Source organism: Nipponia nippon, unplaced genomic scaffold (genome assembly GCF_047370975.1).
Source record: "Nipponia nippon isolate SJK-2023a ecotype South Korea unplaced genomic scaffold, ASM4737097v1 scaffold_1, whole genome shotgun sequence".
Classification (NCBI taxonomy): domain Eukaryota; kingdom Metazoa; phylum Chordata; class Aves; order Pelecaniformes; family Threskiornithidae; genus Nipponia; species Nipponia nippon.
In genome coordinates, this window is record NW_028262290.1 from 51182688 (window position 1) to 51203139 (window position 20452).

Genomic DNA, 20452 nt, shown 5'->3' on the forward strand with positions numbered 1-20452 from the left:
CATTTACAATGTAGGAGATTCTCCTACAAGGGGAGGAAAAAAAAATAATTAATACAGAAACAGATAGTTCTATTTCAGTGATGACTCGCTAAATCCACAGAAAAGCTGCAATTTGCACAGAGTTAAACTGTTATATGAATATATAGTGTCTTTCCATACCCACTCCTGGCCTGGTGAGAACAACAGGCCTTTTAGTAAATTTACTACAATTTGCTTGCCACCTTCAAGTATGTAGACCCTAGATATCCCAACACAAATCGCATGCAGGTGCTTTGTGTCCTGAACAGCCTAGTCTCATGTTATATTTAAGCAGTGTATTTAAAAGGAATTTTGCCAGTAACTGTACCGTTTCTAGCTATTTACCCAGAATGGACTGTCTCTCTCATTGCAAAACACTGCAAGTCAGATAGGACAAAATCTTTCAAGTACATTAAAGCCCATTTCTCAAAATCGTTATTTGAATTCTAAGTAGTCACTATATATACAATATATTGTTTTCTAGTCAATACTTATTTGGATTGACCAAATAAGGTTGAACACTCATTTGTGACTCAATGTTAACTGTCAAAGTTGAATAAAAAAAACAGTGTACTATCTGTAAAACACCTAGATCATAGAAAAATAAAACTGCTTTTTTAAGAGTCTCTCCTCTCCTTCAGGAACTGCAACAGAAGTATTTAACTGCTCTAGGAATGCCTTTCATAGCAGGAACTGTGTATTTTTAGAGAGAAATAAAAGTGTCTCAACCGTTTAATTTGGCCTACCAAATAGGGTATTACTCTTTTCCTCCATATCAGTCTTGCTTTAGATGCAACCTCAAAAGCAAATCAATGAAGGTTACGTGTGGGCAAGGTCTAAAACTTTGGCAACATATTCCACAAAAAGGTAGGAGGAAAAAAAAAATTGTTTAAGCTAAGGAACTGTTTAAGGCAACCTGACCAAAGTAAAGATAAGGCTTTTGGATAACTATTTCCAAGAATATCCAGTTTTCTTAGCTTTGCAAAGTAACATAATTCAACTAACTTTCTGGTCAGATTTCCATTCATAAGCTTCTTTAAAAAAAATATTTACCTTCCTAGAATATAATATTAACTGAATATAAAACATAAAGAGATACTATATATTACAGACAAAAGTAAAAAAGCTACAGATGAGCACACAAATGGCCAAGTATTAAAAGTTATATGGTCATGATAAAAGTTTTAAGCTCTCTGAGGTATTTCAATATCTTAACACCACAGGTTTGGAATACCATATAGAGACTTAGGATATCATAGTATTGGTACAACTACCAAACCAGATTTTTGGTTTTGTGTTTGGTTTGGTTGGGGTTTTTTTTAATACCTTTAAAAGTCACTGCTATAAAGCTTCAGCAGCTTGAATGAAAAATATGTAAAATTACTGTAACTGGCTTATGTATTTTAACATAATATTCAGAATATCAAGAGCAGAAATAAGAACTGCCCACACTGTAATTGCATGTCAAACAAAGTAAGTATTTGGCTGGAATGTACCAGAAGCAGAGATCCTAAATATTGACATAATTTATATCACAATTATGAGCTGGGTTGGGAGGGAAAGAATGAAGACTGGAAAGAGATGTGAGGTTTAAAATTCACACATTAATCATCATCAAGTCACTGACATAAGCCACTAAAATTTAGTAAGATCTGCTTTTTGTGGCTGAACAGTTTTCCTCCTCCTGTGCATCGGCTAATGCTTGAAGAAAAAAAAAAAAAAGTGTTCTGACCATTCCCAACTTCAATATTTACTCCAATTATTTTTTAAAAGGTAAATATCACACCTGCCAATACTGTTGAAGTAAATCGTGTGTGCTTATTGAGGCTCACCCACAGAGTTACACATAATTGTGTTCAGCTTGGTTTAAAGAAAATAAAAACTGAAGAGTTAAAAACGCAAGGTCACTTAACCTTCTTCCTGGTTGATTTATTTTTAGTTAAAATTGTAATGTTTTACTAAGCCATACCAACTCTGACCATACTAGGAAAGTGTCTCTGGCACAAGCGGTTTTCAGAAGAAAAGCTGGTCTTCCCAACAGCTTTTTCTTCTGCTTCATCTTAAAGTGCAGAAACTGTGGGAAAGGATGACAAGACCTCCTGTCCGTCACTGTGGAACTACTTCCCTTAGAGAGGCTAAGGCTGCATGTATGCGGACGTGCAATCTGTTCTCAAAGTCATAGCCAGTGAACTCCTCCTGGGGCAGGGGGAGAAGAGAGAAGAATAAAAAAAAAAAAAGCACATCACTATTAGCCTCCTTTTCTTTACGATATTAAGATAATTTTACTACTAACGCTTAAGAAGTCATGTTACAAAACAGACCGAAGAGGTGAACTGAAGAGACTGTATGTTGCAATACCCCTGCATTACCCAAAATAACAGAATTATTACAGAAATTTCAAGTTGGTGAAGAGAGCAGAAGGTTTCCATTTCCAACATGCTGTTTGGATCTCATGTAGTTGGAACAGCACCTAGGAATTTCTGCAAGTCCAAAAGCTCTAGAATATCCCAACATGCCCAAGGCAGGAACCAGTTGGAACAGATATGTGGAGAGTTGTCATTTTCAAGCTTTCTGTAGCCAAATCTTAGTTGAAAAACTTGGCAAGGTTCTAATGCTCCAGGACAGGTCACTAATGTGGGCTCTGTGCTATGAGTGACCTAGAAATACATATCTACGTAACACACATAAATGTGTATCATATACATTAATGTATGTCTACATGATTATAGAGATTGTAGGTACAGGACACTGACACTTTAACATCCGCCCACCCCACCCCAAACCCCTCAAAATACAACCTCTCAAATGCCTTCATCTCAGATATATAAATTTGAAAGTGTCTTAGTTTTTACCTTGGCTTGGAGAAGTAAGGTTTTGCCTCTTGGCACAGTCTACAAAAAGACAAACATTGCATTAGAAGTGCATTGCAAACATTACAGAAAGTATCGTAAGTATATGGCCTGGTCAGTCCAGAATAGCATCTTTATCTTGAAAACAAGGTACCAAGCAGACAAAACCCTCTCAAATTAGGAAACTAGAAATACAAGCAAGGCACCCAAGAAATGCCATATTACATATTTCTAGTCTTCTACAGAAAAGGAGAAATCACAGCTTTAAATGCAAGTTGCTACTGATGATGGTGAGCGACAACAGTGCGCACGGAAACAAATGAGACTACAGGTAAATGACTAACTGATCAATAGAGTAATTTTTGTTTCTTAACCAAAGTTTAAGCCATTTATTTACAAAACAAGTTAAAGGATTGTAAGCATTAAAAGTTGTTTCAAAAATCTTGATTTCAAACTCTTAAGGAAAAATATATGTATTTGCACATTAATATTTACTACTGAAAAGCTCATGTTTTATTTCTTATCATACATTTTTATTTTAAGCCTTACAAATAAATAATCAACTGCCTGGTAAGTAGACAGAAAAAATCAGTTTTCTTATTCAAATATATGAATATATGTATTTATATTGGTTAAATTACATTCAGTGTCTAAATCACCTACAAAAAAATCTGTAGACTTCTTGATGTAACCATATTAAAATCTTAAAGAACTTGATTAGAACTAAGTTTAAAATAACCAAGATGATTCAGATGACATGATAAATCAAACACGTAATTATGAGTAATTTTAAAGTAAAGCAAATTTAATAACAGCATGCTTTTTATACTAACATGCATTTTCATATCTATATCTGTTGCTGAGGTCTTTAATACACTCAGCCTCTCAGGTAAATGTGATTTATAAAATCCTATTCCCTTCTCTTTCTTCATCATTATAGAGCTCTTGCATGACACCTCAGCTAGTAAATGGAATTTTCTATAAACAGCATCCACTTGCCTCTAATTCTAGCTCTTGCTTTTCCCCACCCCGTGCCGCTTTATTCAAGTCAAGCATCATTTACGTCCTAATTGTCCGAGTGCCACGAGAGGGAGTTTGCTGCACGTTCTTCACATACTAAGCACTACCATAGCTTCTCAGTACAGCAACAAGCTGAGGCTTGAGGAGTCCTCAAACACCCAACACAAAGCACGTTCGGTTACTGTGTGCACATACTACATGTAAAGCAGGGAGAAAGGAAGGAGTGCTCCCACATTCTCAAAATCTTCAGATAACTTCACTACCCACCGCACTTTTTTTTTTTTTTTTTTTTTTAGAGACACTTGCCATGATCAAATTTAAATATGAACATAGAAAAAAGGCAGTAGGAACATTAGGAACATTACTGGACTCGGACCTCCCTACCAGGCCTCAAGGCCTGGTTCTATGTCATAAGGCAGCAGGTTTTCGAAAAAGAACTATTTTTGTCATGATAATATTTTCTACTGAAAGATTTCCCTTTCCTTCCCTCTTTAAGGGCAAGGTTCAGCTTAGATGGTTAAATCCGACAAGATTAAAACCAACTGAAAACAGAATCTTAAGAATATGAGATACTATCAGCCTAATCACTTTATACACTACATACAATGATGTGGGCATTCGAGTAATTTCCCTGTAACTGCTTCCCCTGACTTGCAATCTGATTCAGGCAGGACTACATAAAGCAGCATAAACTCCAAGTAGCGGTGTTACAGGTTTGAGGAGGGGAAACAGCACCAAGCGTGGTGCAGAAGTTGCCCTAGTTAAAGATTCCCTGGGCTCCCTAGGAGGCAGGGCATGGGCAAAGACCTGAACAATCAAACATATCATCAACCAAGCCATTTGGATCATTTTCCTCTTCATCCTGAACAACAAAAACCTCACTACTCAGGGTGAAAGCCAAAATGCCAACACACCCAGCTTTAACAAAATTCAAATGACTGAAATCACTTTACTTATACATTCCCTGCAATGAAGTAATATGATGGTATGCGTGCCCTCAGTCCAGCGAGGCTTCCAAGATGCACTGATGTGCAAGATTAGGAAGATATCTGTCCTAAGAGTGGGGATAAATAATCCCAAAGTAAAAAGACTTTTGACAAGTACCATATTGTTCCAAATAGAAGTTTGATCCCAAAAAACATGGAGCTATTTTAGGAAGGCACCAAATTATATTTGGAGAGTATAACTACAGGTAATCTTTGAACTTGAACAGCATCCAACAGGAAATTAAATACGTAAGAAAAGGATCCTAGGCACTCACCACACTAAATGCCACCTGCAGACAACAAATCCCTGCCTGCCCAAGGCGTTCTTGCCAGGCCTCTGCTGCCACCAGCAGCAGGAACGCCAAGACAAGCAAAGGCGGAGAGAGGTCTTTGCGTCTTGAGGGGTGATGGAAGTATTTCTATACCCCAGTATTTATATATACACTGTTTCTGTAAGGCACACATGAAAAAACGGGCATCACAGCACGATCAGAGAGGTGAAAAGTGAAGTCTTTGTGGTGCTTTTGGGGGTAAAGTACTAAATAATAATCAAAACAATGTGGTGCTACACTCAGCAAAATTCTTGTTTTACTGCTTGCTGCAGGTTTGCAGACATGTTCATTTTACTGCTAGAGAAAGACACCACTAATGGTCAGGAACGTAACAGCTGCCCTGTAGAATCCCAGAGAGTCTCAGACTCTGTTTTTATGTAAAAATAAAACCCAGTAACAACAAAACAAGTCATTGCAGTGTTATCAACAGATAACTAAGCTCCTCAGAATGTCCTTACAGCTCTTGATATTAAAAAATTACAACGATGTTATCTAAAATGCATTGCATTTCTTGGTTTGCAAAAAACCAAAGTAGTAAGTTTCTTTATGGTATGTATAAAAACAAATTTTTAAAACTTAACATACAGTATCACCTATAAACTTTGTTTCATTGTTTGTATAGTGGTGTGTTGACTCCACACACTCATTTTACGAGTTTAAAAACAGGTTATGCTATTACCTCTGGATTGTCTAACAGAAGACAGCCAAGTTCATAGCAAGCATATGGCTGGACGTATAAGTTGTTTTGGCGGCACACTTCATCTTTAGCAGCTCGCTGAAAGAACTATAGAAATTAAAGAAAAAAAAAAGATTGCAGTAATACATTAAAATTGATGGTTTGATACTTAAAAAAAAAATCCAGAAGTACCAGTCAACTTTAAGCACTAGAAATTAGCCCAACGCTAAAATGAGAATACATTAAAAATTTCCAATAGTAGAGATTCCCTAAGCAAGGACCCAGACTTTTTCACTGACACTACTGTATCAAGTCAAAACTATTTGTCTGGATTTTTACCAAGTAATATATTGACTGTTTCAACAGTTTTCCAACTTCATATTGAAAAAAATTCTAGATCTAACAAGGAACTTCAACATCAGAGATGAAGTACTCAGATTAAGATATGCTGAGAGAAGCAGGAAAAAAAAAGAAAAAAGATTTAAAGCTAGCATCAGCTCCCTTGTTGCTTATGTGAATTGCATTCTGTTTTGGGGAGGAAAAAAAAAAATCATGCCTACAGATCAAAGCCTGGAGCAGTGGCAAAATTATTCTTTGGTATGTGCTAATAATCAAACCTCTCAGTGTCTAATAGGTCTGGAGGAGAAGCAGCAAACCCATGATTTTGAAAGGTCAATCTCAAAGTTATTTCTTTGAAAAAGTTGAATTTTCTTTGTTGGACAAAGTAAATTTAGCAGAGCCAAGAACTTCTTCCCAGCTTCCTAACTCTTCCTTAACTCTTGCTCCTACAAACCACTTTAGCTACTACATTCATTCAACATAGCCAATTACTTTTACAACACAGAATATAATGAAAACATGCTAAACAGAAGATTTGAAAAGAACCTGACATACTCTGTTGGAATTCACAAAACAGCACTGACAACTAATGGCTTAACACTCTTACTCAACAATATTTACTGTTTAACAGAATAGCTCATAAAATAGGATTAATGGTGTAAATTATCCTTTAACAACTTACCTGAACAGCATCTTCAGAATTTCCTAAGCATTTGTGTATGGCACCAAGAAGCAAATTCCTCAAACCAACAGCCGATGAATCATCAACATCCTGACAAGCTTAATGAAAAGATTCCAGTAAACAAACAAGATGGATTGAAATCCTTCCTTAGACAAGAATTGTGGTCTACGGTGACTTTTAGTCTTATGATTAAATTTAACCAGAAAAAGGAGATACTAGTAACATTAATATAAATCAAAGTAATTTGGTTTCTTTTAAATACACCCATTTTGTATCGACCTCATCAAGCAATCTGTCACTCATGAGAACAATTCCTAACAGGAATGAATGGGCTGAAGTCAAAGACAGTTGGTGTGTTGTTCTCACAAGAAGAGACGAATCCATTTCTGTACTGGTCTTTGAAATATCCACTAAAAGGTAAAGTTAAGAAACAATCACCTCTTTCTGGTGTTATGGGAAACGGCGTTGTCCCAGATATTGAACAAAAATACACAGTCCAAGTTACAAGGAGCACAGGGCAAGCAGTTCAGACAAAGCCGATTTGTTCTGAACTGAAGCCAAGTGACAGACGCACAAAAATCTGTACTGGACTTAAAAACCCAGACTAGGGTATTTTGGCATCACAGTTCTCAACGCTGATGAGAGGATAAGGCTTATTTGCCAGACCCTAGCTGGTCCACAGTCCAGGGACAGACTGTGCCTCAGCTGAGTAGTGCTCCGTTTCCAGAAAGAACTGAATCACGATGCATGTAACTGTCCCTAGATGAATCAGGCTCCATTTTGATCAAGCTTATTAGTGCCAGTTCAGTTAAATCAAGGCTAGTTCCACAAGGAGCCTTTTGCACTTGTCTGCACCGTCACCTCCAGCAAGGCCGGGGTACAGGGAGGCCTGCAGGGCTTTTCATCCCTTTAGAAGGAGCTGAACTGCTGTGCCTGGAGCAGTGGAGTTCCTTTAACTTCACATTCTGCTTCATCTCATAAACGCTGCCAGATCCTAACTAGCTCTGCATTCACAACACAGTTAATCCACAACCCAAATAAGCCACCTATGAACAACTAAGAGCTAGCTGCATGAATTATTTGGACATTACAGACTACACAAGGCTGTCAACTCCCGCTTGTATTTCAAGTCTCAAGTTACTTAGCATTTTACTTAGAGATACATGGGGATACAAATTATTTCACTTCAGTCAACTTCTAGCCCTGAGGAAAAGCCTGGAAACTCACCCCAGCAAACTGCATTCCAATTGTTCAAGAGAAGAGGAAGCAAATAAAAAAAAAAAAAATCCCCTATCATCTCATCGTTCTTGAGATACACATAAGGCGCAGCAATAGCACTCTCATTGCGCAGAACGTCTTCAACCAGGGATCGCTGATGCGGACACATCTGTCGGTGTCATACTGACAAGAAGCGTACCTCTGAATTTTAATGTATACTGCTATTTCACATTAAAATGTGAACCGCTGCCTAGAAGCTTACACAAGGAAGATCTACATTGCTTCTGAGTGTGCGGGAGAGAAGTACATACACTTTACACCCTCTAAAGCTGGTTGTTCTGAAGGAAAATGACAGATAAAAAAATCCTGAAATTTATTTTTACGCAAGTAAATCTAATTTTAAAGCGCTCACCATTATCTTTGGGACTAGAAACCTAGGGATCTGAATGTAACTCACTGCCATCACGCAATTTAAACAGACAAATTATCTTAAATTAAAAACAGAACAAAACCCCACAACTAGTCCTGACTCTCAACTTAGAGACTGGTAGTTTTCCAGCTTAACATAAAAATAATGTACAATCCCCAAAATTTCACAATTACAGAAAAAAGGAAGTATCTCCGTGGCAGATATTTTTTGTTTTATTTTCTAAATGAGCAGGTAATAACTTGAAACTGCAGAATGCAAACAAGACTGATCACTGGATGGAGGGAGGAGTACTGGAAACTTCATGATAAACACTGCTACCATAAGCTTCATGTGACAGACATCCTAAGACATGTAGAGACTAGGAAAGAGGCAACCATAAAATGCTCCTTTCACCACTAAGATGGCACCAGCAGCCAAGATAAACAGAACCCTTATGTCATATATGACCTCACAAGCTACATATTTCCCCTTAGAAGAAAACTGACCTGCAGAAATGAATTGGTAGTTTTATTTTTTTACTGTGTAGCTAGGTTTAAATGAGTTAAATTTTGCTTAGTGACTTTGAACAATAACTATCACACTATTGTTTCATTTTAAACAATGGGCAAACGTAACTGATTAAAAAACAACTATATGCAGCAGGCAGTTAAACTTCTCCCCAAAAACCTCTCAAAACAGTAAAAATGAAGCATTAGGCTGAATCTTAATGGGTCATTATTCTTTTGTTACTCAAACTGCTTTGCTGTGACACATGCACACAGGTTTAAATTTTCATGCTACAACAATCAGCTACTCCACACAACAGAAGAAAACTATACACCTCCTTTAAAAAAGTAAATAAATAAATCAAGGAACTATATTATACCTTGGCTCATATGCTGTAAGTTTGAGAGGGAACAGTTTGGAAGGGCTTTCCATAAGTACAATACTTCAATGGATGCCAGGACGCAGAGCTCTTTGGTCGGCATTTGTTTTCTAAATCTATCTGCCTGCAAAGCAGGGAGAAAGAGGGGAGATCTCTCATCTGTCTTTTTACAGGGAACATAATATTCACAAACAATATATCACAAACAGTAATTCTAACTGTTTCATGAAAGCATCCAAGAATTTTATGAAAATAAAGTCAGTGGTAACTTAGCTTAAAGACTTTAAGACTAAAAAGCAAAATCTTTCAATTAATTTAAGGGCTTACATATTGATCAAAATTAAAGCTTCCTTGTATGCAGCCTGATTTGTTTTACTGTATTTCACAATCCCAAGTACACACTGACTGGATGCTGAAACGGTTAACATCTGCAAGATCATCAGTTGGGAGATATTTCCTAGACAACTCCTAGCTTTCAAAAAGAACTAAGGTTTTGACAAACATGACAGGATAAAAGGGAGTAAGAAAAGCAATGCTAGAAGGAAAATTACTAAAACAACTATACTACAATGTATCTTTATCTTTAATAATTACTTTAGTTGTAAAGTGAATAGCTAATTCACATTTCCTTTGCTAGGTCCTTAAAATACATGACAGTATTGTTCTTCCACCAGAATCCTTCCTACTAATTCTAGAGAAGCAACACAACAGAAAACAGATACATCCTTCAAAAATAAATACTGGTAAAGAATCCAACAAAATTACCAAGTGTAATTATTGTACTGAAACAAGTCAGCCTATGCTAAACCAAACCTTTTTCACTGAAAATTGTTCAATCTGATTGTTTTTTCTTTTGAAAAGCTTCTGAACGTCCTTAAACACATTCTGAGCACCACTGACATCACCAGTGGCTCCTTGACACACTGTAAAAACACAGAAACAGAAATATGTTAACGCTACTGGGATATGAAACAGGAAAAATTAAGATTAGATATCATATGGTCACAGGAAAACACACACTCACTTCCAGAAAGGAATTTTGACAAACATGCAAATCCCAACTCTCCCAGGTACTCTCTGTGATCATTAACAAGTCAGTACTTCTTTTTCGTACTCATTAAAGGAACTAATACCACCCAACCTCTCAGGATTTATTTATTAAATCTTTGCAATACACTGTTATATGACCTGTCACTACACTGACAATCATAACTGCATCTACATCTAGAAGCGGGGAGGGGGAGAGAGAAAGAGAACATACACACATGCATGTACATGTGCATGCATTCAAGTGTACATTATATAAACAAACAAAATTACACAAGTCAGGTCTGGCATAAAGCTGCATAAGCAGCAGGCAGTGTGTAAGGCACTATGTGCACTAGTAAGTTTCCCAAAACAAAACAGTGCCAAAACCTTATCACATCACTGATATATCACTTATCCAACACATTGAATATACTCACCTGCTGTTAAATAAGCATAGTAGCACTGGGACCACCTGGATTCATTTTTAAGCCTTTCAAAGGATTCAAATGCATCTTTGAAATTCATCTCTATCATGCTGCACCAACCTAAACGCAAGACTAATTTAACTTCAGAGAAAGCACAGTAATGCAAATTTCATGTCAACATTACTGAAACACACAGTCTGTTATGAGAGCTGGAGCTAGTTTAACAATTACAACACTAACTGGAAAAGTTAAAAACAAAACAAATCAATGACATACATTTAAAGCCTGGTTTAAATTTACTGGGAAACATTGAATTATAAGATTCCATACAAAGCAATGAATCCACCGCAGAGCAACAACAAATATATACAGACAGCAAAAGCTTTTTTTTTTTAATTTGAATACTACATTTTGTAGGATGATGCTACCTACAAAGCTACTACTTGCTCTCTTATTCTTCCCCACTGTGACAAGATCCCTTAACAAGACACATTCAAAGCAACATTATCTTCTCCACTTTAAAGACTTGTATGCAAATTAAGAACATACAGCATATATTGCTATTGACAGAAGGAAATGAACATGAAATATAGGTCCTGCAAACTGTGAAGCTTCACTAGACGAATTAGCTTTTGGCACAGAAATGGTGAGTCCACAGACAAATCAGATGAATTAATTTCTCATTTTATATAACATTCGGTAGGTGAACAGTTTGCCTGTGATTCTATAGTCTACTCTCCCATTTTGCATCACCTTGTATTTGCAGAAAACTTTAAAGTTATAAAAAATTGTTGAATTCTACTTGCCCAGGCAAGAAGATAGGATTATTACCATAATCCGTACAAGACAAAGGCCAGTATTCTAAAAAAACTTTTTAAAAATCCTAATAAAAATAATCCAGTTTATTGAAGTTGCTAGTCTAAACTTGAAAGTGAGCTTTTCATAGTATAAACATATCCAACTTACCTATTTCATATAAGCAGACATGTTGAATCTCCCTTTGGTCTGTTGCAAGTTCCAAAGCGGTATGAAATGAGGTCAAGGCACTATTGATTTGACACTAACAAAAGTGAAAGAAGAAAAAAAAAAAAACTTCAGATGTCTGAAATTTAAAATTTCTTGGATAATTTGATTAAGAAAACATTCAGATTTCTGTTAATAGATATTTAAAAATAACTATATGATTAAAAAAAAATTGAAGTGTCTTACAGATTGCAGCCTCTGATTTGATTAGATGAAAGAGGCACAACATCTCACTGAGAGGAAAACCTCAAAATTCGTTTCAGACTCTATAGATTATTTTAAATGAGCTAAAACCCGCCATAGAGCTAACGGTTTGAAGGAGGAGGGCTAATATTAATTCAATATACCAGCTCCACATCGCAATTCCTTTGGCCAGCTTCCCTCCTCCCAGCTCTCTCGACCTGATCACTCTTGCATAGAAGTATGGGCAAATTATGACAAAACCTTTATTTACAACAATAAACAGATTTTTCCATATAATTCATATTCATGATATGAAACATAATACAAAAGCTAAATTATAAGAGACAAGGGAAGTAAGAATCACTAATACAAAGCAACTCGAATTTATATTTAAATGAGACTTTAGACAAGAATGCAAACTGTTTGCTTGCAAAGTACTAACAATTGGTTCCACCATGTGCAATGGTAAAAATTAAAACGTACGGTAAGGAACTTGCACTCTAAAAGTCATACAGAAAGAGAGATGTACAACACTACAGAGTTAAAAAAGAAGCGGGGGGGGGACAGTAGAGGAGTTTAATAATATAATAACAACCACCAATAACTTACAGCCAGTTCAGATCAACCCTCAACCTTAAAAATCAGTGGCTGTATTCCTTCTATTTGCTACTAAGTCCGAAATTCATTGGTTTTGTGCAGTAAGCTTTTGAGTAATGTCATTTCTACTCCTATTAGTCATTCCACCTTTTATATATTTTTAGCATTTGCCAATAAAGTTTAGCTTTCTGCACAATAAGGGTACCTTTAATGTTTAATTTTACTTATTTTTAACTATTTCACCCTTTTCCACATCCCTCAGTAACCACTTTAAGCAGCAGTTAATAGAGAGTTCATAAATGCTGCATGACATGTAAGAAGATAAGGAGGCAAATGAGACAAAAAAAACATTTTGATAAAATCATTAGTTACCAACAGCTTAGCAAAAAGAGGCTGACAGTTGTGTAAAAATTAGAATGACAGCTCTTTTGACTACCTTAATTTCTAGTTTTCCCAGTCTAGGATGGGACTTCTCCATAACAATCATCATAAAGGTGGGGGGATGCAAATTAACATTTAATTAGTTTTATACACAGACACACTATATATCCCAATATGGCCTATACCCACTTTAACAGTGTTCCTATATTTATTCTCACATACAATTATAATAATTTATACAACAGAAGAATTTTTAAGCCACTCTGCTGGCTAAGCAAGTAAGCAAAAGAAACCCTTGAAAAAGCAAACCTGTCATCTACACAAACATAACTGAATTCAAAAATTCCTGCATAAATCTGCAGCATTGTATCTTAAGGCCACACGCACACACACACAGCTCTGAAGTGATTTTATTAGATTTTCTTCTTTGTCTCATCAGGGAAAACTATTTTAGTTCCTAAGGAACAATTTAACCGTAAATCATATCTATTGCATCAAGACAGCACAACTGCCAGCAAAGGGATCCACAGCTGTGCCAGTACAAACACTGTACACTTATAAAATAAAACGGTGATTAGACTAAGATGCTTGTTGGCACAACAGAAGAATATACTACACAGAAAGACAGGCAAGTTATATTTGCCCTCAAAGCTACCAGGGAGCCTGAGCAACATACACCTTGTTTACTTTTGTAGCAGCACATTCTCTCCATTATACATTACTCCACTGATGCTGCATCACCCCAACACGACTACCCGGAAAATAAGTGTTATGAGCCCAGTCTTACAGAAAAAATAAAATAAACCAATGTCAGCTTAAAACTTTATCTTTGTGCTAAGAAGTTTAGAAGCTCAGTAAACCTACGTTTTGAATGCTTCTGCGGAAAACGCAAAAAAAAAAAAAAAAAAAAAAGAAATAAATCTAAATATTTAGTCTTCTGTGAAGATACTTTGCCTTCTAAAAACCTACAAAACCTGAAAACAGAAATCACTTATTTGTATGGCATGTTATTCCACACAACGACTAATGGCAATTGCATCACTGTCTGCAATGCCATACACCAGCCTGGGGCAGCACATGAAATACTGACCATTTAGTAATATACAAGTCCAGTTAGTTGAATATTCAATCTCCTAGAATCCATTTCTTTAACTGCCTAGATCTCTCAAGTGTTTTGACATCTGCCTAAGTTTTCCTTAAGCATCAAGCTCAGCAAGTATGTCTCAGAGGCATTCTGTAATAATTAAAGTTTCAATCATCTCCAGGGATTGTGACAACATGCTGAAATATGAATTTCTACTCTTAGTGTTAATTATTAAAATAAATTCATTACTATCTGTTTACTGTTTCAGAGAATAAACAGAAAGAATTATAAAGTCCTAAGAGTCTGCAAGTATAACATCATGGCTGACACTTGAAATTGATGTTCTTGAGATTCAGAAATATATACATACACACACTTGTAATTCCTTCAACAGGCGTCAGTCATGCCTCTCTTGGACATAATACAAAGACAAAAAAGATTAATCCATAAAATGTGTAATATACAGAACTACGTAACCATGAAGAGGATTATTAAAGCTAATGTGGGAACCATAATCTTACATTTCTTGACTTCAGATTAAACCCAGAACCACCCCAACTGACCAGCTAAGCATCTACAGAGCTTACCGAGCCAAGGCAGCTTCCTGAGCCGACACACATTTCCCCACAGAGTTCTGAAATCTCAGGACACTTTCCCTCTCCCAGGACCTCTCTGTTCTTGATCAGCACTATGAATTTGTAAAGCTTTTAAGAAGTCATACTCATAATTAAAGGGAAACCAGCAAACAGTATCTAAAAGGGACAATTTACACTGGAAGACACCATACGGAAATTTCAAAGCCTGTATTTTCTATTCCTTAACACTGCCCCCTCCCCCCCATTTTTCCCTAGAATTGCCACAAAATCAAAATAGAGTAAAATTAGGATTCTGTATTTTATAGCCTAGAAAAAGTAACTAGAAAGGCCAGCACAATTCCTGAAAATAAGCCTTGACATTACACAAGCTCTGAAAATTTCTTAAGATATCATTGTGACTTTATTCCAGAAAATTCATTGAAGACTTTTCAATGCTTGTTATTACTCTTGCCCTCAGTCTACTGTTCTGTGCCACACCCTCCCACCCCTAAATAAGAACTATACCACTGATACCCAGATGTCTGCAAAGGGTCTGTCAAATGCTTTATTTTTGCTTTATATCCTTACCACTCTCCACCTGAAACTATCAATCTATTTAACTATTTCTGAGTGGGGTGATTTGTACTATTTAAAAAAAGCAGATAGACATTTTTAAAAAGTGTTGCTGATTAGGGAAAAAGAGGAAGCAAAACTGCAAGCTAAAAAGCAGAAATACGTAAGACTCGGAACACTATCTTTTACCCTGCCCTCTCCCACGCTACCACCATTCCCATCTTTCAGTACTGGCCACAATGCCACACTTGAATAGTCTAAGTCACATTTTCAAAAGTAAAGTGGTATTTATTAATCTAAGTATAATATTAGACAATACACATTTAGCAAATGGATGGCAATATTTTTATTTTCACAGTAATAAGAAAGGCCCAAGGGTACAGCTGGAAACTCTGGATTTCAGACTAGTGGGTTTCAGCAGCTATTATACCAATTACATTAAGTACCCGTTAGGCACAAGTATAAAACATTATTCCCACTTGTTTTTAGCAGCTTAAGCTTACATGAAACATCGCTATGAGCTTTAGTGGAAAGTATTTCAAAGACAGAAATAGTCAGACATTCACAAAAAAATACCTGTGAGGCTGGAATACATACCATAGAATCACAAGTCAAGCACAGCAATAGTTATGTCCATAAAAACAGCCTAAGTGAATTATGTAAAAGTCAGGAAAAATGCTATTTTTAATATGCAGTCTCTTAACCTACTCTTGGGGGGGGGGGGGGGGCGGGGGGGAGAAGAGAGACATTTGATGAGCCTACCAGTGCAACCTTTAACTTTCTGGTGCACTTTCATTCCAGCTTTCTGATATCCTCCTCCTCTCCTTCCCCTTAACTTATTCATTTCAATAGTCTCCAAACGCTTTCAGACTTGATTTCTCAAAAATATGAATCTGAGAAAAAAGTTGAAAGATAATTTGGTCCAAGTTTATAGTACCTGTAAGGCTACTTCTTAGAAAACCGAAAAGCGTTAAGGCTTTTATTGACTAATATTTGTGCATGCTTTTTGGCGCACAAAGCATTACACAGTCACATGCTCTTCATTTGTCTTTCATAGCACTGTCACTGCAAAATCTTCCTTTCTCCTTGACTGCCTGCCTTGGCAATTTTCTCCTTTGTCAGATTTGTGTCTCACTGTCCCATCTTGCATTACTGCTTCTGCCTTTTGAACAGTTTCCCTGCCTTCAGGTGTCCATGGCTGAACTATGCTCCTTACTGTTTCTTTTCTCCATAGAAAAGAAAAGAACACACACATACAGGTATATAGGTGTATGCAGACTTGCTAACGGAAGCTGAATATACCATCAGCTGAAAGTTACACAAAACATATGCAGGATCAAAGGCTATAAAATAATCCGATGGACCGAGTGCTAGTAGGCTCTAATACAAAGCCTACAATGACCATTACTGATCTCTACTTCCAGAACACACAAGCTCTTCTGTATAACATTTAAGCTGCCTTTCATCTATGTACAATAAATTTTCTCACAGAACTGTTAAAAGATGATAGATGCTAAAGACTATAAAATAGATAAGCTTTGGCTCAAGGTATACTTTTAAGTGCATATAGGTTAAAGCACAGACTTCCCAATTTCAGTAAACCATCTGAAAATAATATTCCCATGCCTGGTGGAACAAGAACACCTGCGTATTAACAATTTCAAGGAAGGCCACATAAGCACTTCTCAGGTTTTGCAGGAGCTCTCCTTACCCGCCTTGGAGATGAGGCAGAAATTACAACTCAGCATATTAATTTGTAATCTAAGAGTTTATGTGCACTTCTGGTTCAGAATGTACAATGGATGTTGTAAGACCAACGCCTGGATTTGAGACACGTGTAACCACAAGTGCATTGTGCAGAAATCCAGCGCAGCTCCCTGTGCCATTGCCACCAGTCACATATTTGCCTTCGCTATTATGTCAACAGCATTTGAGGAAATTAAGCTTGTAAATTCCTAACAGAGTCTACAGAAGAGCTTGAGACATTTCACCAAAATATTTATACACAGCAAAGCCTCAGTGATACAGTACCACTTAGAACACAGCAATGACAGGGTTGGGGTCAGGGGAGGAGGCTGCTGAATGGAAAAGCTCTTATGCAAACAAATACATGAACAGCAAAGGGACATTTTAATTCCTATTAGCAACCAGTAAGCTTTCTGCTGACTAAGGGTATGGCTACACAGCGCAACACACAGCATTGTGCCTGCCTAAGCTAACTAACTTCGTTAACATGGCCATACTGTCTTCGGCACAAACTCTTTCACTTAGAGCTAAACTTTGGCATCTATATACTGCATCATTTAATGCACAAATACATAAGATTACATGTAAAGAACTCTGCTTTGAAACATAAGGGTACTGCAGAAAGGGACTGACTACACAAAACTGACACTCATCCCAAACCTATCCTCTGTATTCAGACACAGAAACATATACCCAGTTTCTTGACAACTTGTGTTTACAATTTTGCCCTAGCTTACCCTGAAAGTCAGAAGAATCAGTTGAATTTTATTCCTCATTATACTAAACGGGGGGGGGGGGGGGGGGAGAAGAAAAGAGTTCCAAATACCAAGTCATACTCTGCAATCAACATATTTACATTTTTAACTGCACTTGCATTCATTGTGTGGCTATTCCTAACAAATTTGATTTTTACCATAAGAATAGAATATGCATATAATTGAACAAAGACCATTAAAATCTTTCCCACTCAGAAAACAGCAATACTTCCCAAAGACTCACAGTTTGCCTGTGACAGTGTAATTGCCCAAATGCACTGTTGCTTTCAGAAAGACAGCAAAAAAAAAAAAAACAAAAAAACAAAAACACCACCCAAATCCCACACAAGAATACACCTGCAAAATCCGATAGGCTACTGAAGCCCACCCCTCTGTTCTGTTACTGTTGCTACCTCCCTCAAAATATTAAGCTGTATTTGAGAGAGTCAGCTGCAAACCCTAGCAAAGAATGACCACCAATATTAAGATCTGGATTAGCTCTTGTAATTATGATGTTGAGATGAAGGGTTTCTGGGTTTGTGCTTTTGTGTTGGGTTTTCTTGCTGATGTACTTGCTCTGGAACTATTCTGGTCTGATAAAAGCAGCAGCTAAGAGTTGAGTAGTTTAAGGTACTCACCACCATCTTGTATTATCACAGATTCTTAAAGAATAACTCGGCCAAAAACCACGAGGCTGTTACAGTGTTTGAATAACACTCTGCAACAGCATTCACAAACACATTTCCAGTGAATAAATTTCTGCTTGGGTCAGAGCTCAAACAGAACAGAGCAACAGAAAACATCTTGGTTTGACCTCTTAAAAGCAAAAGCAGTTATTTGAGGGACACTATTGCACAGAATTAGCTGCATATGAACAAGGCATAAAATGAAAAGGGGAAGATAAATGCTATGTACTCAGCAGATAATACTCAGATTTTAGCTTGACAAGCAAAACTGAAATAGCTATTTATACCACAAGAAACTCATGAGTGACCAGAAGCACTTCCTTTCAGCATAGAGCTACAAATGCATCAAGCTGAAAAAGAATTTGAAAGTGCCATTAATTCAGATACAGAGTAGTGGAAGAGCAGGTTTGGCATGTGAACTTGAAACTAGGAAGGAGCTAATCCTTTCTTCTTATTTATCTTTCCATGTATCTATATCTTTATTCACAATTTGCTGAAGCTTGCACAGTTCATTCACATCAGAAAAAACATAAAAAAGGGTGGGGAGGAGAATCAGTCAAAAGAAAGAAAACATGCAATACCTCTAATCGCTGTATCCTTCCCTTGAAGAACATGAACAGAGAAGAATTTGGATAAGCAGATTCTTTTTTTACAAGAATTTCTTTTGCCTCTTTCAATCCTGCCTTGTTATCGCTGCCATCAAGGGCAAAAAAGGGACGAACAACTGTGTGGTACCACAACAGAGCTAATCTAAAAGAAACATAAGGGTAAAAATGATTACAGCTCAAACAGAAATTTAAGGATAACATTCTACACAGGCAAATTTTTAAATTATTCTGAAAGACAAAGAAATATATGAATCTTTTCTTATACAACCTGGCTTTAAAACAAACACAATACTATTGCCATACTTCAATGTACTCCTAAACTGCACCTGAACATACAATTCAGTGCACATTACCCGAAGGTAAAGTAACCATCAAGCTCATATCATCAAAGCAGCTGAGCCTTTAGAACTCCCTAGATTTTAAAAAAGAAAAACCGACAGGAAAACTTTGAAAACTAACTGTTCATTAGAGGCGGGGGGGAACCCACACAAACAAAACCAACAACAAGACTAAACACACATCAGCAGACACACTTGAAGTCAATGTCAAACAGAAGTACATCTGGTGTTCAGAAAGGCAGACTTCTACGTGACCTACATCACTCCTGGAAACAAGGGCAGAGCACAAAGATTTCCAAGACCATCTGAAGGAGGAAACGCTCCCAAAAATACTGTTTTTCTTCCCCAGAAAGGAGGAAGAACAAATCAACAGGAACGTTTAATCTTAAGCTTTCTTAATGAATCAGAAATCCAATTCTTCTCCTCAAGCAGAAGAGACTTTAGCTCTGCTGTCAATGTTTCAAAAGTGACATCTGATGGTACCTGCAGTAGGTCCAGTAATAAAAGCATTAGAGATAATGGAACAATAAACCCATTTATGAAGGCAGTTTAGATTAGGTCTGGCTAACCTTCACCTGATAAAAAGGCCTGAATGCAGTATGAAGGCTTGGGAAAAAGAGCACACAAAAAATACTCCTCTAAAAAGACTGTAAAGGAACATCACATTTTATTCAGATGCTAAAATTAAAAATAAACTGGAAAAAAATCTTTGGCTAATAGTAAGGATAAATAGCTAAGTGAGATTAATGACTCATACAAAATAGTACGCTCTCCATAGTGGAGAATATAACTCGGGTAAATTTACTCAGCCTTCAGGGGGTGCTTTTATTTACTCTGCTGGCATATAAATTACTAGACATTAGAATAGCAGGTACTGAAGAATACAGCAAAATACTGACACAAACCCCAAATGCATGTAAATAACTAACAGCAGAGAGATCTCATACACTAGTGATGAATTTACTAAACTATGGCATGTTAAACAACAAACTACAGGTTTATTTTACCTGCTGTTGTTTCCTTTAAAGCAACAT

The 20452-nt window shown here is 36.7% G+C and overlaps 1 protein-coding gene across 1 annotated transcript in view; it reads right to left on the reverse strand.

Annotated features, from left to right (window-relative positions):
* Positions 1 to 797: 797 nt before the first annotated feature.
* TTC39C (tetratricopeptide repeat domain 39C) overlaps positions 798 to 20452 on the reverse strand; it is a 38029-nt gene continuing 18374 nt past the window's right edge. The window contains exons 6-14 of the mRNA XM_087754899.1: positions 19054 to 19222; positions 11836 to 11929; positions 10882 to 10989; positions 10229 to 10338; positions 9416 to 9539; positions 6903 to 7000; positions 5885 to 5989; positions 2871 to 2909; positions 798 to 2214 (exon numbers count right to left, since the gene is read on the reverse strand). Of these exons, the coding sequence (XP_087611025.1) occupies positions 2125 to 2214; positions 2871 to 2909; positions 5885 to 5989; positions 6903 to 7000; positions 9416 to 9539; positions 10229 to 10338; positions 10882 to 10989; positions 11836 to 11929; positions 19054 to 19222 (937 nt within the window). The 3' untranslated portion in view covers positions 798 to 2124. The remainder of the gene's footprint in view (positions 2215 to 2870; positions 2910 to 5884; positions 5990 to 6902; positions 7001 to 9415; positions 9540 to 10228; positions 10339 to 10881; positions 10990 to 11835; positions 11930 to 19053; positions 19223 to 20452) is intronic.